The sequence below is a fragment of the Mustela putorius genome, unplaced genomic scaffold (assembly GCF_011764305.1).
Source record: "Mustela putorius furo isolate JIRA1106 unplaced genomic scaffold, ASM1176430v1.1 tig00003850_pilon_pilon_pilon, whole genome shotgun sequence".
Classification (NCBI taxonomy): Eukaryota; Metazoa; Chordata; class Mammalia; order Carnivora; family Mustelidae; genus Mustela; species Mustela putorius.
Window position 1 is genome coordinate 12,880,709 of NW_025422002.1, and position 26,475 is coordinate 12,907,183.

Here is a 26,475-nt window from a genome sequence, read left to right on the forward strand (position 1 = left end):
AAACAGAAAAATAAATGTATTAAATTATATATTTATTCATTTCCTTCCTTTCTACTGAGGCAAACTTACATATATCAAAATATAGCTTGATTAATTGATACATATGTACATATATATATATATGTAATTATAAGTCCCATCAAGATAGAGAATATTAAAGCACCTCAAGAAGGCTACCTTGTGGGGTGCCTGGGTGGCTCAATGGTTTAAGCCTCTGCCTTCGGCTCAGGTCGTGATCTCAGGGTCTTGGGATTGAGCCTCACATCGGGCTCTCTGCTTGGCATGGAGCCTGCTTCCTTCTCTCTCTCTGCCTGCCTCTCTGCCTACTTGTGATCTCTGTCAAGTAAATGAATAAAATCTTTAATAAAAAAAAAAAAAGGCTACCTTGTGCCCTTTCCCAACCAGTATCCCTTAGTTAAGTACTATTCTGACTTCTGTCACTTAGTTCTGCCTGGTTTTGAACTTCATACAAAAGGAATCATACAGTATGCACTCTTATGGTGCTTCTTTTATTCAGTATAATACCTCTGAAATTCATTCACATTATTTTGCATAAGAGCAGTTTGTTGGTTTTCATTACTATATAGTATTCTATTTTATAAATATATGTATATCCATAGGATATATGTATGTATATATGTATATTCATTCTTTTGTTGGATACACATGCATTCATATATCTTGGATACATGTCTAAGAGTGGAATTGCTTATGTGAGTCGGTCAAGGTAAATAGATACATGCTTAGCTTTTGTAAATATTGCCAAGCAGTCTTCCAATGTAGTCGCATCAATTAAAGCTCCCATCATAGAAGAGTTTTGTTTGTTGCACCTCCTTGGTAACACTTAGTGTTATCCACCCTTGTATACTCCCATCACTTTAAACACCATCTCCGTGTGAACTCCTTCCCTTGATCTCGATCTCTAACTCCAATGCTCTCCCCACCACACAAATGGCGTGTCCAATTGTCAATATGACATTTCTTCTTAGATGTCTTGTGGGCATCTCCAAGATAACAGGTCAATGCAAAGCTCTTAAGTCCTCCTTCCTTGCAAAGGGTTCCTTCCTCTGATTTCCTCGTCCTCATAAAAAGCATCATGATCTTCTCAGCTTGCTCCTGCTAAAAACCTGGACTCCTCCTTCTCCCTCACTTCCATATCCAATCTTTCAGTGAAGCTGCTGTAATCTATTTCTATAATATATCCAGAATCTGTCCACTTCTTCCCACCTTCACACTGCTCCGCTAATGCAAACCACCATCATTCTTTTCTTTTTTTTTTTTTTAAGATTTTATTTATTTATTTGACAGACAGAGATCACAAGTAGGCAGGGAGGATGGCAGAAAAGAGAGGGGGCGGCAGGCTCCCTGCCAAGCAGAGAACCCAATGCAGGGCTCAATCCCATGGCCCTGAGATCATGACCTGAGCAGAAGGTAGAGGCTTTAACCCACTGAGCCACTCAGGTGCCCCAAACCACTATCATTCTTGACTGCACTACTGCTCAGCAGCCAGAGGGAGCTTTCTAAAAAATAAACCAATCACATTGTCTCCTTGCTTAATGCCTTTCTGTGGTTCCCTAATGCTCTGACATGAAATCTAACTTCTTAACTTGGCCTGAAAGGCTGAGAATCATCTGGCCCCTGCCCATTTCTTTGACTTCTCTTCTAATAGGGAACTGACAGCATTCCAGCTATTGCCTTTTCCCAAATACATCAGGCTTGTTCGTACCTCAGGACCTTTGCCCTTGCTGTTCCCTCTGTTTGATAAGCTCTTCCCTCAAATCTTTGCCCAGCTGTCTCCTTCATCTATTCAGGCCTTAACCCAAATGTCTCTTCCTCAAAAAGGCTTTCTCTGACCATCTTAGTTAAAGTTGCCCCTCCATATGCCAGGCATTCTCTATTCCCTCACCCCCTCGTAAGTTTCAGTATAGCTCTTGTTTTCCTTATGTAATCACTTACTTCCTTAATGCTCATATCATCCACTAGAATATAAATCCCCAAGGGCCAGGGGCTGTGTTCCTACTGTCCTGTTCACTATGGAAGCCACCGGCCATGGGTAGCTATTTAAATTTAAATTAATTTAAAATAAATAGAACTAAGAATTCAGTTCCTCAGTTACACTAGTCCTATTTCAAGTGCTCAATAGCCACCCTGGCTAGTAGCTACCATATTGGGGAGAGCAAAGAAAATTTGAAGAAAGTTCTGTTGCAAAGCACTGCTCTAGAACCCAGCTACCCAGTAAGTGTGCTATAAAGGTATTTTTAATTCTTCATCTTATGGATGAGAAAAACATAGGCCAGAGAGGTTATGTTATTATCCCAGAGTCACACAGCCAGGAAGCTGCCTAGCAGGGATTTGAACCCAGGATTGTTTTGCTCCAAAGCACATGCTACTCCCTTTCTTTAGAGCCAGAAGCCTCCGGGTTATTTAGAGAAGCACAGGGCTCTCTGCTACTCTTCTTACACATTCTCCAAGGCTGAGCTTGTACCTAACTGACGAAAGTGTGGGGAGTTTCACATAAGGATTGTTGCCCAAGGCGCGGAGAGATCTAGGGTCAGTCTTGATTCCACTGCGGATCTACTGGCTGTTGATCCTTAGTAAGTCTCTGCCTCTCTGGTTCTCAGCTGCATCTCTATATAATGAAGAAACTGACCTTATGGTCTGAGGGTTGGAGATGGCAGGCAGGAGACCTGGTGACTGGGTACATCTTTTAGATCCTGCCTGATTCTGAAGCAGGTTAGCATGAAGAGTGGGTTGGAGGGTGGAAGTGCTTTGGTTGGCCTGACCTACAACAGTAACTCCTGCTTCTTGTATGCCTACAGATGAAAACGCTGAGGTTCAGAGGTGTAAAGTAACTTGGTCCAGGCTACATAGCAGAGGAACCGGCGGAACTGGGATTCGAAGATGAGACTCTACAATCCCATGCGCCTGGCATGCAACAATGGTCGGGACCCACAGGAATCATAGGGAGGCATTTGTCGGTGAAAGGTGGTGAGTTCCCCGTCTCTGGGGGTGTGGGGTGCAAGTTGGAGCCGGGCGACGCACGGAGCTGTCGCTGATACCCGGGCGGAGACCGCAGAGCCTCTCGCAGGCCCCCTTCCGCCTCCCGCGGCTGCCCGGGCCTCGGCGCGAGCGCTGCGCCACCCGGGCCGGGCGGGGGCTGCTATTTCTGTCCGGTGAGTCCAGCCGGCGCCGCTAGGCGGGGGAGGGGGCAACGTGCCGCCATATTCGCTCCCGCAGGCCTGCCCCGCGGCGAGCAGTCACCATGAGCACCGCCGCCTTCCACATCTCCAGCCTCCTGGAGAAGATGACATCCAGCGACAAGGACTTCAGGTGCGCCCTGCTGCCGGCCCCCCGCCTCTGCGCCTCCCATTGAAACCCCGGCCTTCTTCGCCTCCCGCCGCGCCGGCCCATCCCCCACGGGCGTGCAGCCCCGATCCCTCTGCCCGCGTTAAGCTCCATCCCTCCCGTGACCGAGACCCCAGCCCCTGCCTTTCCCGCCATCTGCCCCTGGCACCCTGCTCCCCGTGTCGCAGCGCTGCCCTCGATGCAGTCCCTGCTTGGTCTCCCACCGTTCGCGCGTCGCCCCTGCCCTGTTGCCTGATCGGAGCCCCACCTCCTCCCCTCGGCACCCTTCCTGTGCCTTCTCTCTCTCCATCTGTGCCCAGCCCTCATCTCTCCCCGCAGCTGACGCACCCAGGCCCCCCACCTCAACACACTCTCTCTCCATCTGTGCCCAACCTTCATCTCTCCCAGCTGACGCACCCAGGGCCCCGACCTCTACCCACGGTGAAGCCCTCGGCTCCTCCTTGGGGATTCCAGCGCCTGCCTCTTCATTCCCGCATTGAAACCCAGCCCCTTCCCGGGCCCACAACCCCGGGACCAACTTTTCCACCGCTACCCTCTGCACCCTGAGCTCCGCCCTCTTCTCCTCAAAGTCACCCCAGACTTCCAGCCTGCGCTTCATCAGGGCACCTTCTACTCTCCCCGCCCCTCCCAGGTTTGCTCTGACACAGCCTGAAGGAGGGGTCTGGGCTGAGTGGCTTTGCGGGTCCCAGGAAGAAGATTGGGGTAGGGGCTTCAGCTTTTGGGTGCCACTCCCCTTCTCTTTGTTCCCATTTCGCCAGACATCACTGAGCCACACCGGAACGGAGCTGGAAAGAATGGAGGAAACCTCTCCTCCAACCCCCTTATCCTCAGGGGGAAACTGAGGCCCCCAGGGATGAAGGGATTGGCTCTGGTCCCACAGCCAGTTCTGGACCCTGGGAGCTGAAAGGAGCCTACAGAAAACAACATAGCCCACTTATTGAACATTCTGTCACTTTATCCCCAGTTTACAGATAGGGAAATGGAAGCTCAGAGTCAGGAAGGGGACAGTTGCAGTCACAGAGCTATGAAGTGGAGGATGTGGGGTCCAAATCCAGGTCAGTCTTCACACAGAGGCTGAGATCTTAGCGAGGCTATCTGAACCAGCCCTCTGACAGGTGAGGACTCCTCACCTCTGCTGGTCTGACTCCCACCTTCTCCTGGCACCCCTGAACAGCCTCTAGTAGAGCTTTAGGACCACGGTACTGGGTTCATATCCTGCCCCCAACCACTTGCTGGCTGTGTGACTCTAGACTTCTGAGCCTCCACTTCTGTTTCCAGAAGATGGGATAATAATAGAACCCACCTCAGAGGGTTGGTGTGAATTTGAAAAGAGTTAATACATGTGCAATGCTTTGATTCGTGCTTTGATTCGTGGCTGACACCAGATAAGTGCTTAGTAAGTTGATGCTTATGATTATGCGCACATCAGAAATCTGCCATGCCCTCTCCCCACTCTTTATCTGTAGTCCCTCCCCCCCCCACCATCATTTCCTCCCTTCATCTGGCTAGCTCCAACTCACTGTCCCCTCTTTGGGATGCCTCCTGACACCTAGGCAGGGCTGGCACTTCCCCTGGGCTCCAACAGCACCTGTCCCGCCCGACATTTCTACTGCATCACTTCTAGCCTTGAGATACTCAGAACCCCTGCACTGGGACTGTGTGCTTCCTTTTTGCATCCTCGAGCCTGTTCTGGGTACACAGCAAGTGCTCAGTGAATGTTTTCTGGGTACCGGGCTCCCTGCTGGGCTGTCCAGTGCAGTCTCATTCACTTCACCTAGCTGTCTGGGTGGTAGTGATTGTCCTTCCTGTTCTCCAGAGGTTCAGAGAGCTGAAGTGACTTGCCTATAGCCGGCTAGTGGTTGAGGGGATTTGCACCCCTGTCTCTTGGGCCCTGGGTCCAGTCTCTAGGAGAGGGAGTTGGCTCCTGCCAAAGCCTGAGAAGCCCTTTCAGCCTGCTCTGCTGGAGAACACTTAAAACCATCCCAAGCATATGAGAAAGGTGTCTATTTTTAAAGTCCAAATACCGGGAAAGCTGGGTCCTGCTGACCAACTGTCCAGGTGCCCATGTGGCCAAGTGTTTCAGCTGAGCTGTCTCTCTGGAATGAAACTGAAACTGTGCCCTCTGGCTTCTAGAGGCAGGTGGTGACTGCATGTGGGGGTCCCAGGCAGGGTCACATAAGCCGTTGATTCCTGTTGTCCCTCTGTGGGCAGGAGGCTGCTCAGTTCCCACTCAGACTCTAGCAGACAGATGGATAAACTGGGGTGGGGTGGGGGTCTTGCAGGAATCCCTAAATCATTTTTCAAAAACAGTAGTATTTGTTGAAGAGTTAGGAGACCTGAATGATGTGCTGAGGCTCCTCCCAACTTGCCGTGTGACCTTGGGCATTTCGTGCAGCCCCTCTGAGCCTGGTTTCCCCATCTGCCTCATGCTAAGAGCTGGATGTCCTATTGAAATCTCCTGAAGATGTTATGAGGGGAGGCAAAGAAAATTCCCATTTCAAAGGTGGAAAACTGAGACTCAGGAGTCGCCTAAGGTGACCTAGTTGATAAGTGGCAAGACCTATATATTTACTTAAAGCCAAACTTCAGGGGTGCCTGGGTGGCTCTGTCAGTTGAGCAACTGACTCTTGATTCCAGCTGAGGTCATGATCTCAGGATTGTAGGATTGGGCCCTGTGTCAGGTTCTGCACTTGGTGTGGAGTCTGCTTAGGATTCTCTCTCCCTATCCCTCTGTCTTCACCACCACCCTTGCATGCTTTCTCTAAAATAGATAAATAAATATTAAAAAAAAAAAAAGGCAAACTTCAGTGCTCAAACTCTTATCTACCCAGTTATATGCTTTGCTGTACATCCCCCACTGTCAATACCATGTACGTATTACAATATGACTTTCTTTCTCTGAGAGCTGGTTATTTGCAAGAACTCCGGGGTGTCTGAAATGCTGAGGCATATCTCAGAAGGGTTGGTTTTTGAGTCCAGGTTTCCACACAGCTATTGGCTGCCAGGGGTTGGCTCTTTCCCTGCCTCCCTTCTGCCCTCACTCTATCTCCCAGGGCCTCTCCATACCTGTTCTTTGCTGGGTCTGGAGTCCAAGAGATGAACCTGATGGGCTCCCATGAGTTCATATTCTAATGGGGAGACACACTGTAAGCAAGTGTGCAGTGCAGTTTGAGGAGTGCTCCAATGAGGAATGTGGAGTGCTCTGAGAGAATCCTGTCCAGGGGAACCAAGTGTGATTAGGGAGTGTGGGTCGGGGTTAAGGCACGGTGATCAGAGGAGTCATTTCTGAGGCTTGGACATTTGAGCTGGGTCATTGACAATTGAATAGGAGTTCCACAGAGAAGAAAGAGGGGGACAGGAGGCTCATCTTGGGCAAAGGAACATGTTCCTTCAGTTGCCAGGCTGAGCTGGGTCTCTATCATGTGCAGCAGAATACAGCTTAGAGACCCTTGCCTGCCATCTCAGAATGTGCCCTCAGCCAGGCAGACCTAGGAGTGCATGTTCCTAGCTCAGGCCTTAGCCTGGCCCAGATGCAAACCTCCTTCACCTTCCCTTTGCTGCTTTTCCTGCAACGACCAGGCCCAGAGGTGGGCATAGTCAGCCCTGCCACTCCCTCCTGGCCTCCAGCCCAGCCTCCTCCTTTTTCTCAGTGCTTGAGGCTAATCCCAGCTGTTAAAAATAAATAGCAGTGACATGGACAAGTGCCTTCCTGGCAACAGGGTGCTGTGAGTCTCCCCATGACATCAAGCAGCAGGTCTGAGCCTGCAAAGAAGAGGCTGGAATCCTGACTGTGATCGATTTTGCCACAGGATGCTTGGGGAAGGACCCCCACAGGATGCTTGGGGTTCTTGTTGGTAGAGCAAGCTCAAGCCTAAAACAAAGCTGGTATGAGGAGGCAGGGTGGTCTGGTGGGTCAGCAAAAGCTGGAGACTTTCTCTGGGACTGCCACTCTCTGGCCCTGACTTTGCTGCTTCTTTTCCCCTCCATTCTCTCACAAATGCTGGCAAGACCCAGTGAACAGGTGCAGTGGGCCTGGTGGAAACCTGGTCAGCTGGAGATAGTGTCCCACCTAATGAGGGCAGCTGTGCCTTGACCAGACAGTTATTGTCACCAGGGGATATTGGCCCATTTGTATTCAGAGACTCTATTTTCAGGGCACCTGGGTGGCTCAATGGGTTAAGTGTCTGCCCTCAGCTCAGGTCATGATCCCGGGGTCCTGGGATCAAGCTTCATGTAGGGCTGCTGCTCAGCTGGGAGTTTGCTTCTCCCTCTCCCTCTGCCCCTCTTCCTGCTCATGCTCTCTCTCTCTCAAATGAATAAATAAAATCTTAAAAAACAAAACAAACAAAGACTATTTTTAAGAGAATCTGGTAATTAACAACTTTTACATCAACTCCCCCAGTTTCTCACTGTTGTTAAATCGAATTTTTGAAAAACATCTGCAAGGAGGACACAGCTGAGGGCTGCCAGGTAAAGGCTGCTCTGCCCTCTTAATCTGGGCAGGAACCATGATGCTCCTGCAGCTCCAGCTCCTGGCCTCCCAGCTCAGACTCCCTCTGCAATTTCAACTCCCCGGGACACGGTATCAGGCCACATGGGTCTGCACATCTGTGAGTGGGCAGCTCTTGGCTCTGATGCCCATCCCAGAGTCAGGGAGCCGTGGCTGGGGACTGGCCAGCTGTTGACCTCAGTGTCTAAGATATGCTTGCAGCCCATTAGCATGGCCTAGGGCAGGAGTTCTCAGAGTGTGGTCCCTATTTCTTAGGATTTGTGAGAGATCCAAATTCTTGAGCCCCAGCTCAGATCTGATTCCAGAAACCTTGAGAGTGGGGCCCAGCAGTGTCTCACAGGCCCTGCAGGTGATTCTGACGTCAGCTACAGTTGAGAACCAGTGGTTTGCAGGCAGGGGCTGAGTGGGTTCTCTGAGGCGAAGCTGGTCAGGGCTAGCCCCACTCCACCTGTCTGATCGAGAGGTGTCTGTTCAACCTTCTGGCATGAATGAGATGAATGGTGTAGCAAGCTGTTATGATAATGGTGGTGCAACTTACTGAGTGCTCACTGTGTGCTCAGGGCATCACGCATATTATTTCATTTTAACTTCCATAAAACCCCACTTTGCTTATCCCCATTTTTCTGACAGGTAAACTAGGGTTCCAAAAGGAGAGGTGACTAGTCCAAGTTCACAGTTCCATGAGTGATAGAAGCAGGGGCCACCAAACTCAAAGTACTCAGCATTTCGCCAGCATGCTCTGACACTCCTAGTCTGCTAGGACGTGGCGGCTGGTATCTCACCCGTGGGTCTTCTGGTGGTGGCCCGACTGCGCCTCCAGCCCGTATAATCTACTTGCCCTTCAGTCTTTGTATGGAGGTCTCCTCCTGGGGGAACTCTAAGATATTGCCCATAACACTGCGGCCCAGGAGCTGCTCAGTAATCCTCCTTTGCCCGCCTGCCCAGGTTCATGGCCACCAGTGACCTGATGTCAGAGCTGCAGAAGGACTCCATCCAGCTGGACGAGGATAGTGAGCGCAAGGTGGTGAAGATGCTGCTGAAGCTGCTGGAGGACAAGAACGGTGAGGTGCAGAACCTGGCCGTCAAGTGGTGAGTGTTGGCCTTTGTGGGGATGGGGCAAGGCCAGGTGTGGGAGGACAGCCGGGGTCCCTGTCCCTTTGGGGGACAGTCTCTGAGAGAGTAGTTGCTGTGAGCAGCTCTTGAAGCCCCAAAGGAGTTGGACAGTGCTTTGGTCTGGATCCCCCAGAAGTAGACCTAGTGGCAGGGATTCAAGTGCAATTTTATTTGGGAAGTGATCCCAGAAAACTCCGGTAGGGGAATAGGGAAGTGAGGGAGGGAAGGAAGAAAGCCAAGAATGTGTGAAAGATCAGGCAACTTACTGCTGTGGGCCAGTGGAGCTTAACCCTACTGGGGGCCTTTGGGACATAGTGTAGGACACGCCCTGTGGAGTGTTCTACCCACGGGCTGTCAGGCTGGTTGAGGGCTGCTCCTGGGGTAGTATGTAGCATGGAGGGCTATGTATTCTATCACCCCTCCTGCCAGAGAAAGCCCTCAGGGTGAGATGCAGGCGCCAGCAGCTGGAAGGTCATGCGGGCAAGCAGAGGGAGTAGTGAGAGCTGAAGGGCCAGAGGGGCCCCAAAAGCCTTTGCCCTAGGCACCTTGAGGTTGTAGTCCTGAGACCTTGGCCAGTTACCTTTAGAGCTAAAAAAACAAGACGAGGTGTGTGCAGGGCACACAAGGGTGTGGGTCAGTGGAGGACTGAGGAATGGCAGGAATCAACAGTCAACAGAGAATTGGGGCATTGCCTGTGGAACGGCACTCTGTGAGCTGGACCCAGGCATTCTGGGCCATCCTCATGAATTTCAACTTGATCCCAAGAACAGAGGAAATTCAGTAGAGTTTCATGCAGGAATGTGACTTGGTCATGTTTGTAGTCTGGAAGCATGTCTCTGGCCATGTCGGGGAGAGAGGGTGGATGGTGGTTTACCACCAGCAGAACCAACAATACAGTAGCGTGTGTTCCCGTATGTGAATGCTTGGGCACATTGACTGAGGGGATAATAAAGTCATGAGAAGCCGGCACTAACTGTGAATGCCGCGGCCCTTGGCAGGTAGGTGCGAATGCTGGGGACTCAGCTCCCACGAGCAGCAGTGGTGCTGATTTTCTGAATTAGCCATGAGACTTCCTGAAATGGCAAACATCTGGTAATTTTCCAGAAAACAAAGTACAATCTTCCTTCTTGGGGAATTTAGAACTTACTAAAATAATGTAAAAAGTACTTTGCATATACTTTTTACTTTATATGTAAATTGTATGCAAATTGAAATTAGATTTTGGACTCAGATAATTATGGAAAGTTTTTTTTTTTTCTATACAAATGCCCAGTGGGGTGTTAGAAACTCCAGCTGGACATGGAACATATTTTGTTTTGCAATATTGTCTTTCCCAGCCACATGCATCCCCCTACCCCAAAATAAAAGCCAGAAGTGACATTTCATCAGATATGACCAAAAAAGGCCCCCATAAATTTCTAGAACTCTCCTGAGGGGACTACACCCTAATCAAACTATAGAAGGCAGAAAGGGGAGACCACATGAGTACTTAGAAGAGTTGATGGAGAAAACCGTCAAAAGAGAGCCACGGTTTGTAAACTGGTATGCATTGCAGTTCCCTGGGACCCCTGCTAAATCTATGTATTCCCCATCAGGGATTCGGACTCAGGAGCCGGAGAGGTGGAGGGAGGAGTCTGAGGTAGGCAGGTGAGAAGGTAGCACCTGGAAATCTCCATTCAAAGGCATACCCTCATCTCAGAATTCATTTAGGTTAGAGGTTCTTAATCTTAACTGCATGTTAGAATCACCTAGGGAATTAAAAAAGTAGAAACAGGGGTTCCTGGGTGGCTCAGTGGATTAAGCCTCTGCCTTCAGCTCAGTTCCTGATCTCAGGGTCCTGGGATTGAGGCCCACATCAGGCTCTCTGCTCAGCAGAGAGCCTGCTTCCCCTTGTCTCTGCCTGCTTCTCTGCCTGCTTGTGATCTCTCTTTCTGTCAAATAAATTAATAAAATCTTTTAAATAAATTAATTAAAAAAATTTTAAAAACAGGAACAAACTCCCACTTTCCAGGCCACACCTGAAAACCAACTAACTCAGATTTTCTGAGGCAAGCACCCAGGTAGCAGTTTTTTAAATGCCCCAGGTGATAGCAGTGCACAGTTAAAGCTGAGAACAAGTGTATCTGGTATAGTTATTTTTAAATTTTAATGTGGATTCAAATCACCTGGGGCCTTTGTTGAACTGCAGATTCTGGTTCCATAGGTCCTGGGTAGGACCTGAGATTCTGCATTTCTGACAAGTTCCAGGTTGATGCTGGTGATGCTCGTGAAGCTGCTCTGTGACTGTGATTGGCAAAACAAGGCTCTAAGGCAGAGGTTCTCAAAGTGTGGTCCCTGGATCACCAGTATCAGCATCCACTGAGAACTTGCCAGAAATTTAAATTCTCCTGCCCCACCTAGACCTCCTGAGTCTGAAAATGTGGGTGGGGACTGGAAGTCTGTTTTAACAACTCCTCCAAGAGGATTTTCATACACGCTCAAGTTTGAGAATCTCTAGGGCATTCCATGGTTTCCAGCTGAGGTTACTAGGTTCAGGGGTTTGGCCATATACTGACATGCAAAACCCAGGAGTAGGTGCTGGCTTGGAAGGTGCCAGGAATGATGCTGGCAGAACAAGAGGTTGCCTCTCTTTCTGGAAAATAGAGAGTCCCATGTCAATCTGGGACCTTTTCCTCAGCACATGTGGCCCCACAAGCCTGAGGGAACCTAAGGGGCAGCATGACTCAGGCTGAGCCTGGGGCTTTTGGACGTCCTCTTCCCTCCCTGCTCAGCCTGGGTCCTCTGGTGGGCAAAGTGAAGGAGTACCAGGTGGAGACCATCGTGGATGCCCTCTGTGCCAATATGCGGTCAGATAAGGAGCAGCTCCGAGACATCGCTGGCATCGGCCTCAAGACTGTCCTGTCGGAGCTCCCCCCTGCAGCCACAGGTACCCAGGTCCCAGGGATTAGGCGTTGTCATTATTTGTCCTACTTTCTGATTAAAGAAACTGGGGCCCAGAGAGGTGAAGGTACTTACTAACACCAGCCGGCTAGTAAGTGGCAGAAAATTCAGACCCAGCTTTGTTTAAGTTCTGGCTCTGTGTCAGGAAGGCTTTAGCTGTAAGTAACAAAAATCTAACTAATGACAGCTTGAGGGAGTTCGGGGTTGCTTTTCTCACAGAATTCTGGAGGGATCAATCATTCCATTTTTGCACCAATTCATTCAGCAGCTCAATTAGGACAGGGGTAAGGTCTGTGCATCTTTTAAGAATAGCACATGCTTCCCCAGAAGCCCTCAGAAGGCTTTGACCTATATTTCACTGGCCGGATCAGGATCACTTTGCCCCTGCTAGCAAGAAGGGAATCTAGGCAAGGAGCTTTCCTTGCCTCCCTCGTTAGCAGGTACAAGGCAGAGGAGCTGGATATGGGGTGAGTCAGCCATCAATTCCTCAGCTTCCCTGGCTGTCAGACTCTGGGTCAGACCTTGGGCCAGTCAAGGCCAGGGTCAGCTGGATTCTTGGGGATGTAGGCTCAGGAATATAACCAGAGCAGGGCCACCAGAGGTGGCAGCCAGCCCTGGGCCTCACTGTGCCATCCCTGTGCTCTGTGCAGGCTCTGGCCTGGCTGCCAACGTGTGCCGGAAGATCACTGGCCAGCTCACCAGCGCCATCGCCCAGCAAGAGGATGTGGCTGTGCAGTTGGAAGCCCTGGACATCCTCTCTGACATGCTGAGCAGGTGCGGGAGGCCACCCTAGGCAAGGAGGAAGGGGGAAGGGCGACACAGGGACAGAGAGGGATTCAGATCCACAGAGCCAGCACTTAACTGCACGCCAGGCTCTGTGCTTCGTGCTCCGTGCTCCTTAAGTGTCCTAGCAGCCCTGCAAAGGAGAGGCTCCTTCATCACAATTCTATAGTCTCTGAGCCCTGCCCATGGTCACACTGTTGGTACCAAGGTAACAGTAAATGGCAGAACCTGGAGTTTGAATTCAGGTCACTCCAAGCCCCGAAGCCTATGTGTGTTCATCCTCTTCCTCTTTTTCTTCTTTTGGTCTAATAGAGCTGGGCCTTCGTTTTAAATTGCACCGTACACTTTAAAACTGTTCATTCATTCAACGTCCCAAGACTTAACACCTACACCATGACCCAGAAAGATGTCAGGTATTGAACTGGTGCTGGGAATAGGGTATTGCATGGGTCTTGGGCCCTCCTAGGGAGTAGCTCACAAACAGCATAAACTAAGTGCAGTAAGAACAACAGTACAGGAAAGAGCAGAACCTTTAGGAGCTCAGAGGAGGAGCTGGGGGTAAAGACCTTCCTCGAGAGGGTCCTGCTAGATGAGCCTTCAAGGATGGGCTGGACTTGGCCAGGATTGGGTGGGCAAAAGGGGGACACTGCCCACGGCCCAGAAGGCAGAGGCTAGAGAGACATGGGATCCTGGGGCTTGTGTGAGACAGCATGGGGCTGGGGCATAATATGGAGAGGCTGGTGTGGAGAGATGAGGCCGAGGGCTGAGCAGGAGCTGCAGGCTGGGTGACTTAAGGATGATACTGAATGTGTGAGGAGTGGGGGCAAGGGTCAGGGCAGAGGTCGAGGAATGCCTTGTGCCTATTTGTGTGTTTCATACTCCTTATCTGCTGTGTGTACGGTAGATGGCAGGGGTTGAATGGGCAGGGAGACTGGTTAGGAGGCTTCTGGGGGGACCCTCAGGTTGTATGTAGGAGATAGACTCCACAGGACTTGGGGTGGGTGAGGGGCAAAGACTCAAAGATGACACCTGCGGAGTCTGGCTTTACTAACTGGGGAGAACAGGCACAGGGCCATTGGCTGTGGTGGGGTGCACTCTGGGAACAGGAGCAGGTATGTGGGGAGTTCATTTGAGGTATGTTGAATATGAGGTGCCTGGGGGCCACCCACTCAACCAAAGACTCCATGAGGGCAGGCTCTAGGGCCAGTGTAATTTCCCCCAAGCTTCCAACACAGGCCCTGTAGCATAGTAGGTGAACAAACAAGTGAAAAATGAAATCTAGGAGAGAGAGGTGGGCTGGATATAGGAGTGTGAGGCCAATGTGTTTGTGTGGAGCAAGAGAAGAAAAAGTCTCAGCATACGTATGGGACAGAAAATGCACAAGCCTGGTTTTCAAGGTGAGGATAGAGGCTGCTCCAGTGGGTAGGGGGCTGCATTCTCCCTGTGCAGAAGCCATTCTCTGGTTTTGCCTCTTGCCTTGAGCCCAGAGCTCAGCTTATCCAAAGAGCACTGAAGGAGTTAGGCAGAGGACTGATCAGGTCAGAGGTAGACTTTAGACCACTGTGGTCTCAGTGAAGGGAATGGACTAATAGGGTGTGTGTGGTGTGTGTGTGTGTGTGTTTAGAGTGTGCCCACATTCCTAGGAAATCAGCCCCACTGGTGTCCCCCACATTCCATTACCATCAGGGCTTCTCCCCTGGCTAGCAACCTGGAAATCTGGATTCAAGTCCTGGCCTTGTCTTTCTTGGCTAAGTGGTCTCGAGAAAGTCCCTTCCCTTCTCTGCTTTCTCTTGTGTGATAATAAATAATTACTCGACACCGTTGCAGGGCGCCTTTCCATTTACCAAGAACCATTGGGTTATCATAATTATGGGGAGGAGACCTGGAGAGACTGGGCAGAGGAGAGGTGCCTAGCCCAGGCTGCCTGCTAGGTAGGCCCCGTCCGACATCCTCTATGACTCCCCAGGCTGGGTGCCCCTCTGGGTGCCTTCCACGCCAGCCTCCTGCACTGCCTGCTGCCTCAGCTGAACAGCCCACGCCTGGCCATGCGCAAGAGGGCAGTCGGGGCACTGGGCCACCTGGCGGCAGCCTGCAGCACCGACCTCTTCGTGGAGCTCGCGGACCACCTGCTGGATCGGCTGCCCGGCCCCCGCGCACCTGCCAGCCCGGCCGCCATCCGCACTCTGATCCAATGTTTGGGTAGCGTTGGCCGGCAGGCAGGCCACCGCCTCGGTAAGGGGGTGGAGTTCCTCTGTAAGGGGCGGGGCCGAAGAGGGGAGGTGCTGCGGAGCCTGGGGCCAGAGACCTCCTCGGTGAGGTGGCGCTGCTGAGGCAGGGAGGTGCGGGGGGGGGGGGGGGGGGGGGGGGGGTGTGAGGGGTGGGTCCGAGCTGAGAATAAGGGGCGGAGTGTGAGTGTCCGCCACCTCCCAGATAGGGGGGCGTGGCTGACACACCTGAAACCGGGAGGCGGAGCTTGAGAGGCAGTGGGTGGGCCCTGAGCTCCATGTGCTTCGGAGCCTGACCTACCTATTCTGAGGCTCGTGGATAATAATAAATCATAACACCCAATGAAATACAGTATGTTCTATTCTCCTACTTTGACAGATATACTTTAATAACAAGCCAGAGGCCAAGCTTGAATTTTTAAAATTTTTTATTGGGGCATAATGTACATTCAATAAACTGCACTACTTAAAGTGCATAGTTAAGTGTGTTTTGACCTTTGCAGACAGCTGTGAAACTACTACTGCAGTCAAGATGCAGAACATTTCCATCACCCCCTAAAGTGTCCTTGTGCCCTTTTTCAGTCCACTCCAGGCAAGCACTGCTTTGCTTTTTGTCACCAGAGATGAATTTTATAGAAATGGAATCCTGCAGATTTGCATTTATTTTCAAGCACCTTGGAGTTCTGGGCTGCAACAAAACAGTGTGGGGAGAGTTGGCCATGGTCTGCACCTTTTTCCCCTCTGGCTCTCTCACTTTAAGGGATTTTATGAACACACACAGGGACCCCACCCCGAAGTTCATGCTCTGTCCATATTCCCCCCTCAAACAACAGCCACCAGTTGGTCACTCTTGGGAGTATGAACCTGCGAGGGAGCCTGCATAGGACCAGACTAGGGTTCATGGTCAGCTGGACAGAAAACGGGGAAGTCTGTGACTGAAGAAGGGCTAGGATAATCTTTAAAGCACCAAGAGCTGCTCTTGCCTGGTGCATAAGAGCAGTACCTGCATTTCCATGTTTCCCATCCAGGGCTGCAACCTAGTGCAGGGAAGAAGATGAGGACATGAGTAACAGTTTCAACGACAGATGCTTCTTGGGTGCCTACCATGTGTCAGGACTTAGGGGGAGCTCTTTATGTGGATCATGTCATTAACCTTCACCCAAATCTCTGCCTGGTAGGCATTGTTATCGCTGTTGGAAAGACTAAGGTTAGAGAAGTGTTGTGGTGTGCCCAAGGCCAGGCCACATAGCTCTTAGATGGCAGAGACAAGGCTAGAACCTTGACATCTGCTTGATTCTGAAGCCACCAAGTTGAGTTTGCAGTGGTCAGGGCTGCAAGAGCAGGGACAAGTGCTGTGGGCTGAGGGAGCCTGGGAAAGTGTCTGGCCCTCAGTGACACAACTGGCCCTGTAGGGGCCCACTTGGACCGCCTGGTGCCCCTGGTGGAGGAGTTCTGCAACGTGGACGACGATGAGCTCCGGGAATCCTGCCTCCAGGCTCTTGAGGCCTTCCTGAGGAAGTAGGTGCAGTGCGGGTGCCAGGAGATGGGGGCCCAGGGTTTCTCTGGGAATTTGGTGGGGAAGGGGTGGGGCAGGATGCCGGCCTCAAAATAATTAGATCTCAGGACTCACCACTGGGCCCACCCCCTACCTTCTCCTGCCTGTCCAGCAGAGCCTCCCCCCCATCCCACCTACAGGTGCCCCAAGGAGATGGGTCCTCATGTGCCTAATGTGACCAGTCTCTGCCTCCAGTACATGAAGCATGACCCGAACTATAACTACGACAGTGACGGGGATGAGGAGCAGATGGAGACAGAAGATAATGAATTCAGTGAGCAAGGTGGGTGGCCAACTTGTCACTGGGGCTGGAAGGCAGAAATGGGTGCAGCTTTCCTGGGATACCCCCCACCTCCCCAGCCAAAAACAAGGCCCACCTAGCACCTCCATCCTGATCTTCCTTGGTCTCCAGTTCTGCCCTCTGTGACCTGGGTTCCCCAAAGCCCCCACCCTATGCACTGGATAATGATAGTGGTAATTGCTGCCATTTACTGAACATCTACTGGTGTCCTGAGCATTCTCATTTCATGCTCCTTCCAATAACTCTAGAAAACCAGGTGCTTGTTGTTATCACCATATTTCAGACAAGGAAACCTGGATTTAGAGAAGAGATTTGCCTGAGATAACACAGCTAGGAAGTGGCAAAACTGGGCCTTGGAATCCCCACCTCTATGCTGCCATCTCTCTGCCTCCTTAGTAATGGCTTCCAAGCGATGCTTTAACCCAGCAGAGTGAAGCTCTAATGGTGGACTGATAGATACTAACAGGGGAGAGATGCCTGGATAGGAAATGGATGCAGTGGCTTCCTTCCTTCTGTGCCTGTTGTCCTACCTGTCACCCAGACTGATGGCCCTGGGCCCTAGAAGCAGGGCATTGATGGAGGAAAGGGACTTAGGGTCTGGTGGGGTGCTCAGAATAAGATGGGATGGTGGGAGATGAGATTGGACTTGCATGTTGGGGCCTCGAATCCCAGGTCAGGGAGGATGGGCATTTTCTCGTCAGTAGCCTGGAGCTATGGGTGTTTCTTTCTGGGTAGCCTAGGGTGGAGGTAACAAACCACAGTCCATCAGAGGACATCTGCTCTGGTGACAGACATATCCATGGGACCATCCACATGGCCCTCTATGGCTTCTCCAGACACCAGTGCTCTGAAAGTTGTAGAAAGTCATCTACAGAGTGGCGTGGGTAGAGAGAAGACACTGGCTTCTGGGTCTGTGCCTGGTGATGTCCCTAGTTAGGACCATCCCCCTTTTAGCTTCATGTGTGTCTCCCTAGGTGTATGGGTGGGCCTCGTGGGCCTGAATCTCAGCTCTGTTGCTTCCTAGCTGTGTGTCCTCAGGAGAGTCTCACCCTCTCTGAGCTTTATTCTTGTCATCTATAAAATGACAAGAAGGCACCCTCATTCCTGAGGTGTGGTGAAGACTTGATGAGCTCTGTCCTCTCAGGGGTACTTGGAGAATAGAAAGCCACACAAACCCAGCTTTTCCTTGTTAGTAGTCCTGCTTGGAAGCCAGAATCAGGACTTGAGAGGCTGGAGATAGAGGGAGGGAGGAAGCCAAAGCAAGGCCTGTCATCTCTACCTTCTCAATCCTAATAAGTGAAACATCACACAGTTCAGTTCTGACCAAGGATGGATTTTGTGCCTAAATGGATTCTCTGAAATCCTCACTAATGACTGTAAAGTTCGTTTTGTCCCTGATATAGGCAAAACAGTAAAGGGTCTGGAGGCAAAGGGAGCATCCTGGTCTCACTCCAGCTATATCCCTGCTCAAGTAACTTGGGATGAACCATTCTCCCCAGTTTCCACATCTCTACAGAGGGAAAATAACCGCCATCTCACAAGGCAGTCAGTTGTGAGGCTCACATGAGGTTGTGGATCTGAGGTGCTCGGCATTGCCTCTAGCACACGGTAGTTGTTCATTAAAGGGCAGGCAACCTTCCTCATAGCCTGTAAAGAGTCATCAAACGTTGGAACAGGCCTGGCTCCCTCCTCCCAGCCCCCTCCCGGCAGGCAGCCCTGGTGGGGCCAGGCTGCAGCACTCAGGGGCTCCATGAGTATCCTGTTCCTGCCCTAGAGAGTGAAGATGAGTACAGTGATGACGATGACATGAGCTGGAAGGTGCGCCGGGCCGCAGCCAAGTGCATGGCAGCCTTGATTGGCTCCCGGCCTGACCTGCTGCCCGACTTCCATCGCACCCTGGCACCCGCGCTCATCCATCGCTTCAAGGAACGCGAGGAGAATGTCAAGGCCGATGTCTTCGGGGCTTACATTGTGCTGCTGCGGCAGATGCGACCCCCAAAGGGGTGGATGGGGTCCATGGAGGAGCCCACCCAGACAGGCATCAGCCTCCACGCGCTGCACAGCCAGGTGGGCATGCCTCCTTCTGTCTCCCATCCTCGCTCCCCGACTCAGGACTCACCCTCCCATCCATCCACCTTCCCATCGTTCCGCTGCCCTACCGTCTGTCCACCCACTGAGGTGTGTGCCCTGAGCCCTGAGTGTCCCCAGTCCTTGTTGGGTGCTGAGGCCCAGCGGGGACCGTGGCAGGTAAGACACTGGCCTGTCCCACACAGGCTAGGGACAGACAGACGGTGCCAGTTGGGCTTCTGGCCCCCTGAGAAGGAGTTTCAGTTTTCTTCCAAGAGCCTAGAAGCCACAGGAGGGGAATTACAGGATCCTGTTCCCATTTGAAGGAGTTCATGCTGGCTGCTGTATGGGGGGGAAATGGACTGTAACAAGGTGGGAAAGAATAGCCGCTGGAGGCCAGCAGCTAGTTGTCCAAGTGGGAGGGATGATGCTGTGGGCTGGGAGTAGGGGAAAGAGGACTGGTTAAACTGGAGGGGAAGTTTTGGGGTCATACTGATGGATTGGATGTGGAGGGTGAGGGACAGGAAGATGTCATGTGAATGCCAGATTCTGGCTAAAGCATGAACTGCAGTTCCTTGACATGTGAAGGGAATATCTAAAGTTCTGTTCTGGACTTTTATGTGGGAGGTCCTTGGATGCCCATGTTCAGAGGTCCGCTGGGCGGCAAGCACACAAGTCTGACATTGGAGATGGAAATCTGGGAGTCTTTGCCTCACTGGCATTGGAAGCTCAGGGGACAGTTGGGTTCCTCTGGGGAGAGAATCTAGCAAGGGAAGGGAAAGGGGCCCCAGTGCTTAACCCTCATGGAGTGTAGGGGTGAGAGCCAGACTGCCTTGGGTGACCTGGAGCAAGTCACTTCATCTCTCTGGCCTGCTCCTTATCTATAAAGAGGGCCCAGGAACAGGACTGACTGCAGAGGGTCTGCATATGGAATCAGGTGTCTGGTATGGAGGGTGTGATGGAAAGCTGGGGATGGAGCAATCCTCCTCCACTGGGGGTCCTCCATGGGCCTGTCCCAGGGCAAAGCGCCCCACTTTTAGGTGGGACAGCCAGCTTTCCTGGGTGGTCACTTATCTCCTGCAAACTGCCCACAGGTGCCTCTGGTGATCAAGGCCCTGCAGCGGCAGCTTAAGGATTGGAGCGTCAGGGCCCGCCAGGGCTGCTTCAGCCTCCTCACCGAGCTGGCGGGGGTCCTCCCTGGCAGCCTGGCAGAGCACATGCCTGTGCTGGTAGCAGGTAGGATGGACTGCAGCAAGCTATCTGCTGTCCTGGGCTCTTCCAGAATCTAGACCCCAGGCCTTAATCCCTGTGGGTACCCTTGCTCAGCAACCTACGGTGGCTCCCCACTGCCAGCAGTGAGAATAAAGCTGGGGTACAGGCCCTACGTCCTCATTTCAGAAGGGTTTCCTGGCCTTGTGTCCCTCCCCTCTGGCGCTGGACAAGCCCTGACCTTCTAGAAACTGCAGCCTAAGAGCCTAGGGGTCTGGGTCTAGCTCAGATTCCTGCAGATGCTCCACCCCCATAACCAGGGACTGCTTGTGGCCCTATAACTTTTGCACCCACCCCACAGGCATTGTCTTCTCTCTGGCGGACCGTTCAAGTTCCTCCACTATCCGGATGGACGCCCTGGCCTTCCTACAGGGGCTGCTGGGCACAGAGCCAGCCGAGGCCTTCCACTCACACCTGCCAACTCTCCTGCCACCTGTGATGGCCTGCGTGGCTGACCCTTTCTACAAGATCGCGGCTGAAGCCCTGCTGGTGCTCCAGGAGCTGGTGCGGGCCTTGTGGCCCCTGGACAGGCCTCGGACGCTGGACCCTGAACCATACGTTGGAGAGATGTCTGCAGCCACCCTGGCACGGCTCCGTGCCACTGACCTGGACCAGGAGGTGAAGGAGCGCGCCATCTCCTGCATGGGCCACCTTGTGGCCCACCTGGGTGATCGGCTCAGGGACGACCTAGGGCCATCACTATTGCTTCTCCTGGACCGCCTGCGGAATGAGATCACCCGGCTGCCTGCTGTCAAGGCGCTGACGCTGGTGGCCATGTCCCCGTTGCAGCTTGACCTGCAGCCCATCGTGGCTGAGGCACTGCCCATTCTGGCCTCGTTCCTGCGGAAGAACCAACGGGCGCTGCGGCTGGCCACGCTGGCTGCCCTGGACGCCCTGGCCCAGAGCCAGGGACATAGCCTCCCGCCGAGTGCTGTGCAGGCAGTACTGGCCGAGCTGCCTGCCCTGGTCAGTGAGAGTGACATGCATGTGGCCCAGCTGGCCGTGGACTTCCTTGCCACAATGACCCAGGCCCAGCCAGCCTCCTTGGCCAAGGTCAGCGGCCCTGTGCTCTCGGAGCTGCTGCGGTTGCTGCGCTCACCCCTGTTGCCTGCCAGCGTGCTGGCGGCTGCTGAAGGCTTCCTGCAGGCCCTGGTGGGGACCCGCCCCCCGTGCGTGGACTACAAGGAGCTCATCCGCATGCTCACGGCACCTGTCTATGACCAGGCCGCAGAGGGTGGGCCAGGCTTACACAAGCAGGTGTTCCACTCTCTGGCTCGGTGTGTGGCGGCCCTCGCAGCTGCTTGTCCCCAGGAGGCAGCAGGCACAGCAAACCGCCTGGTCTGCGATGCCAGGTCACCCCACTCAAGCACAGGGGTCAAGGTCCTGGCGTTCCTGTCACTGGCCGAGGTGGGCCAGGTGGCCGGGCCAGGCCCCCAGCGGGAGCTGAAGGCAGTGCTCCTGGAAGCCTTGGGGTCACCCAGTGAGGATGTGAGGGCGGCTGCATCCTATGCGCTGGGCCGCGTGGGTGCTGGGAACCTGCCCGACTTCCTGCCCTTCCTGCTGGGGCAGATCGAGGCTGAGCCCCGGCGGCAGTACCTGCTCCTGCACGCACTCAGGGAGGCCTTGGGCGCTGCCCAGCCTGACAGCCTGAAGCCCTACGCTGAAGACATCTGGGCCCTGCTCTTCCAGCGCTGTGAGGGCGCCGAGGAGGGCACTCGGGGGGTGGTGGCTGAGTGCATCGGCAAGCTAGTCCTCGCGAACCCTCCATTCCTTCTGCCCCGATTCCGGAAGCAGCTCGCTGCAGGTAGGGGCACAGGCATGGGCAAAGACAGTTCCAGATCAGAAGTAGGCAGTTTGCATCTGAGCTGCCCACTCACAATGAGCTAATTCAAGCAACTGGGTCAGAGAGTTGCCGTATGGATAAGGTGAAAGCAGGGAAGCCTTTCAAACCCAGTGTCTTCAGAGACTTGCTGCCTCCACCCACAGGACTCTTTGGGTTAGAGGAGAGAGAATGCTTAATATGTCCCCTCAAAAAATAAGCCTTTCATGGTGCCATTTTTGTACTCCTTGGCATGGACCGTAGTGTCGTGCTCCAGGCGAAAGTTAATAAAAGCAGTTCTCTGCCTAAAGAGAGTGCAACTCTCTTGGGCTACTTGGAGCCAGGAACAAATGTCAGTGTAGACCAGGACTGGGGGCCATATCCCTCGGGATTTGGGGAGGGGAGATCCGGCAAAAACCAGGGTAGGTTTTGGGTGGTCAGGCAAGGGCATGTCCGGGCATTCTGAAGCTCAGAGGAAGATAGCAGACAGGTGGAACTGTGGGGCTCTTGGGTACCTAGAAGCCTGGAGAAGGAAAAGCCTCTAGGCCTTGAGCTGGTCTGCTGGCTTGCTGATAGGGTCAGTGGGTGTATGCATTGACAGAATGCAGGCAAAATGCTGGGTGCATGGTGTGTGGTGTGTAATTAACACTAAAGGAGTAACTGCTGTCATTGCTGTTAGTGATTACAGTTAAGCAGTGACTGGGGATGCTAGGTTTAGAAGCAGCAGCTAGCTGCTCACAGCACTGTGTGGACAGGAAGAACATGTCGAGAACCTTGCCTGTGATACTCACAGGGCTCTTCATGAGGAACCTTGAGAGGCCAGAGTCTTGGGATGAGGAGCAGCTCTGCCATTCCCCAGCTCCAGTTTGTTTCTACCTCATGCACACTGTTGAGCCAGCTAACCGGTCACATTTCCTTTTTAGCCACCTGGAAGCTTGGAGCCAAATTCGTGGCATGCTCCTAGCCTCTTTTTTTTTTTTTTTTTCATTTTATCTTATAGTTAAATTTTAAAAAATATTTTCTTTATTCGTTTGTCAGAAAGAGCACACAAGCAGGAGGAGCAGCAGGCAGAGGGAGAAGGAGAAGCAGGCTCCCCACTGAGCAGGGAGCCCGACATGGGACTCTATCCCAGGATACTGGGATCATGACCCGTGCCAAAGGCAGATGCTTAACCAACTGAGCCACCCAAGTGTCCCTTTAATTAATTTTTTTTAAAGATGTATTTTTTAGAGAGAGAGAGCATGTGCAGAGAGGAGAATGAGAGGGAGAATCGTAAGCAGATGTCCCATTGAACAGGGAGCCCAACAGCAGGGCTCAATCCCATGACACTAAGATCAAGACCGAAACCAAGAGTAGGACATTTAACTGACTGAGGCACGCAGACGCCCCATCATTTTCCTCATTTCACATTCACTTAATCCTGTTCTATTGCCCAGGTCTTCATCAGCCACCCTGAACATTCTTAGGAGCCAGTCAGGATAGAGAGAGTAAGAGGGGAAAAGCTGCAAGTCCAAAGTCACTAACTCATTCCCTTATTCACACCCCGGCACCAAATGTAAACTTCTCCCCCGAATCTCGAATGTAAAGTCTGCCTGATGGAAACAACCTTAACCCATCACTGCTGTGTGCTGGGGAGGAGAGGAGCAAGCCCCTCTGATTTGTTCCTTTCACCGAAACGGGAGGTATATTTCCTTCCCTTTCTTCACCTTCTCTACTCAGCAGGCAGAAAAGTAAAATTAAGTGTCTTCTCCATTACCAAGCTTCGGGGGTGTTCTGAATTCTGTTGGCGTCCCCTTGGCCTTCAGCTTGCCTGGAGCACACCTGCCTCTGCCTGAGGGATGCAGGCCTGAGGAGGAGGGCCCTGCCAGGGCTCAGAATCAGCCATTGAATTTTGGATCTGCTGTGTGACCTTAGATGTGAACTTAACCTTTCTGGGTCTTTTTCCTCTTCTGTAAAATAGAGATAAATAATAATTTTTATGAAACATTTTGATTTATCTTACCATTTATTAACTAATCTACACGACCATCCTGAGGATTAATTGAGATAATGTGTCTGAAAAATAGAACAGCCGTAGGCCTGAGCAAAGGTCTTTGGGCTGTGGATTGACCACTGTCTTGGGTTCTTGGTTCCCTGTTTGCGTCCTGCATTGTGGTTACCTGAGAACTGGGAGTTTTCCTGTCAGTCACAGAATTTAAGGATAAATTTTAGGCTGCCAAGGAAAATGGGAGCATTGACTTCGCCAAAGAGGGGAGGGGTCCCATTTTGTCTCCTGGGGAGGCAGAGAGCCTTGGTGCCTTCTGACTTGCGGGTATCCAGGGTCCGCCCTGCCACTCACCAAGCGGATTCCTCTCATCCTGCAGGTCGGCCACACACGCGGAGCACAGTTATCACAGCAGTCAAATTCCTCATCTCTGACCAGCCCCATCCTATTGATCCCCTCCTGAAGAGCCTCATTGGTGAGCACCCCTTCCCTCTGCTTCCGGCCCCATTCAGTACCCCCTCTCAGCCTTTGAGTCTGAGCTGACTTTTCTTACACATGAGTCAAGGGGAGTTGGAGACCCAGGAGACTACCTCACTCCCCTGACAGGAAGTAGGGGCCTGGGTTCAAATCCCTCTGCTGGCACTGAATCACTGGGTAAGCCTAGCATGCCCCTTCTCACCTCTGAGCCTTAGTTTCCTCCTCTGTAGAATGGGGATAAGGTTCTGAGGTTATTTCAGAGACCCTATCCATTACCGAGAGGAAGGTACTCCCTGAACATGCAGGCTCTTATAAGTGGAAAACCACCAGCCTCTCACATGCATTGGTCTCAGCGGGCACAAAGCTGAGTAGGGCTGCATTGGAGTGGGGAGCATGCACTGGAGTGGGGAGCAGCTTACCCCCTGTCTGAGGAACCCTCTGTCTTGAGGAGACCAAGTAGCCTTTATTGGTGAGCCCTCTCTTTGGGGCTTTGTGGGACCAGGCTCTTCCTAGAGAAGGCAGACATTCAAAGCTCCGAGTCTGCAGGCCTGTCACTGGACCACACTGGCATCTGGCCCTTCTCCTCCAGGCAGCCTTGTGGAATGTGGGGAGTCTTGGGTTGGCAGCCTGGTTCTCTGCTTCTCTCTGGCTGTGTGAGCATGGACAGATCATCTCATCCTGAGCTATAAAATGGGAGTGCTGATCCCCACTTGCCAGGGCACTGTTGGATGAGACCAGAGATCAGCAGACATGGCCATGCTCAGGATTGGAGAACACGTCCAGAAGCCACAGCAATGTCCGCAGCAGCTTCATCACCTCCCCTTACCCAGGGGGCACACACTGCCGCCAGTCCTGACTTCCCTCATTGTGCCTGAGCTGCCCATGCCTGGCAGCCTGAATGTGTGCCTGGGTGTTTGGTTCTTATTGTATGCCTGGGTGTTTGGTTCTTATTGTATGTTTGAACCTGAACTGTGTATCAGGTACAAGGCTAGGTCCTTTAATACACCTCACCACAGTTCACTCTCACAGCTCCCTGCATGGTATGTAGGCCCAGCCACATCTTACAGATGAGGAAGCAGAGGCTCAGGGAGGAGACTTGGACTCAGGTCTTGCCAGCTACCCCACAGTTTTGTTCTCAGAGAGAATGGGGGAATCTAGGAGCCAGCAGGGCACAGTGCAAGGGGCCAGAGGTTGCCAACTCAGTCTGAATCCTGCTCTGCTGAAAGATTTTATGTTCTTCCCAGTGCATCATATTGGCAGTTTGCTCCTTGACGGATCATGGTAACTCTGATCACCTGGTTAAGATGGAGACATCCAGTTTTCACCACTCTAAAATTACTTTTTCCTGGAGCACCTGGGTAGTACGGTCAGTTGGGTGACTGATTCTTGATTTTTGCTCCAGTTGTGATCCGGGGGTCGTGGGATCGAGACCCACATCAGGCTCCACACTCAGCATGGAGTCTGCTTGGGACTCTGTTTCTCCCTCTGCCCCTCCACTACTTCTCTCTCAAATAAGTAAAATCTTTAAAATCACTTTTTGCTTTGGAATGAGTAAGCATTTTTGAATCTGTTGAAATATCCTCTTCATCATGTTTCCTTTTTTTAAAAAAAGATTTTATTTATTTATTTGAGAGAGAAAACAAGCAGGGGGAGAGGCAGAGTAAGAGGGAGGAGCAGACTTCCTGCTGAGCAGGGAGCCCAATGTGAGGCTTGGTCCCAGAATCCTAAGATTATGACCTGAGTTGAAGGCAGATGCTTAACCAGCTGAGCCACCCAGGTGTCCCTTCATCAAACTTCTGCCCACTATACTGAGCATCCATTGTGGTTTCTTTCCTGCCTCAGTGATTTCTGACAGTTGCCAAATGCTGACTTCGATTCCATCATTCCTTTCATATTTGTTAGTTTGCCTTCTAATCTCTGGAATAGAACTTTTCCTTCTCCCCCACTTATTTATTTACTCATTGATTTATTCATGTCATTATAGAATCATGGACTCCTGTTTCATTAAGTGAATTGTAATTTATTATCGTCTTCATTTATTTGACTCTCATGCTTGTCTTAGGTGT

At 52.0% G+C, this 26,475-nt stretch overlaps 1 protein-coding gene across 3 annotated transcripts in view; it reads left to right on the forward strand.

Annotated features, from left to right (window-relative positions):
• Positions 1-3,057: 3,057 nt before the first annotated feature.
• CAND2 (cullin associated and neddylation dissociated 2 (putative)) overlaps positions 3,058-26,475 on the forward strand; it is a 33,483-nt gene continuing 10,065 nt past the window's right edge. For all 3 annotated transcript variants that reach the window (XM_013054762.2, XM_004738562.3, XM_004738563.3), the window contains exons 1-11: positions 3,058-3,330; positions 8,822-8,965; positions 11,761-11,915; positions 12,580-12,703; positions 14,679-14,944; positions 16,350-16,455; positions 16,633-16,775; positions 18,568-18,860; positions 19,955-20,096; positions 20,431-21,933; positions 24,312-24,407. In XM_013054762.2, coding sequence (XP_012910216.2) covers positions 3,263-3,330; positions 8,822-8,965; positions 11,761-11,915; positions 12,580-12,703; positions 14,679-14,944; positions 16,350-16,455; positions 16,633-16,775; positions 18,568-18,860; positions 19,955-20,096; positions 20,431-21,933; positions 24,312-24,407 — 3,040 coding nt within the window. In that variant the 5' untranslated portion in view covers positions 3,058-3,262. The remainder of the gene's footprint in view (positions 3,331-8,821; positions 8,966-11,760; positions 11,916-12,579; positions 12,704-14,678; positions 14,945-16,349; positions 16,456-16,632; positions 16,776-18,567; positions 18,861-19,954; positions 20,097-20,430; positions 21,934-24,311; positions 24,408-26,475) is intronic.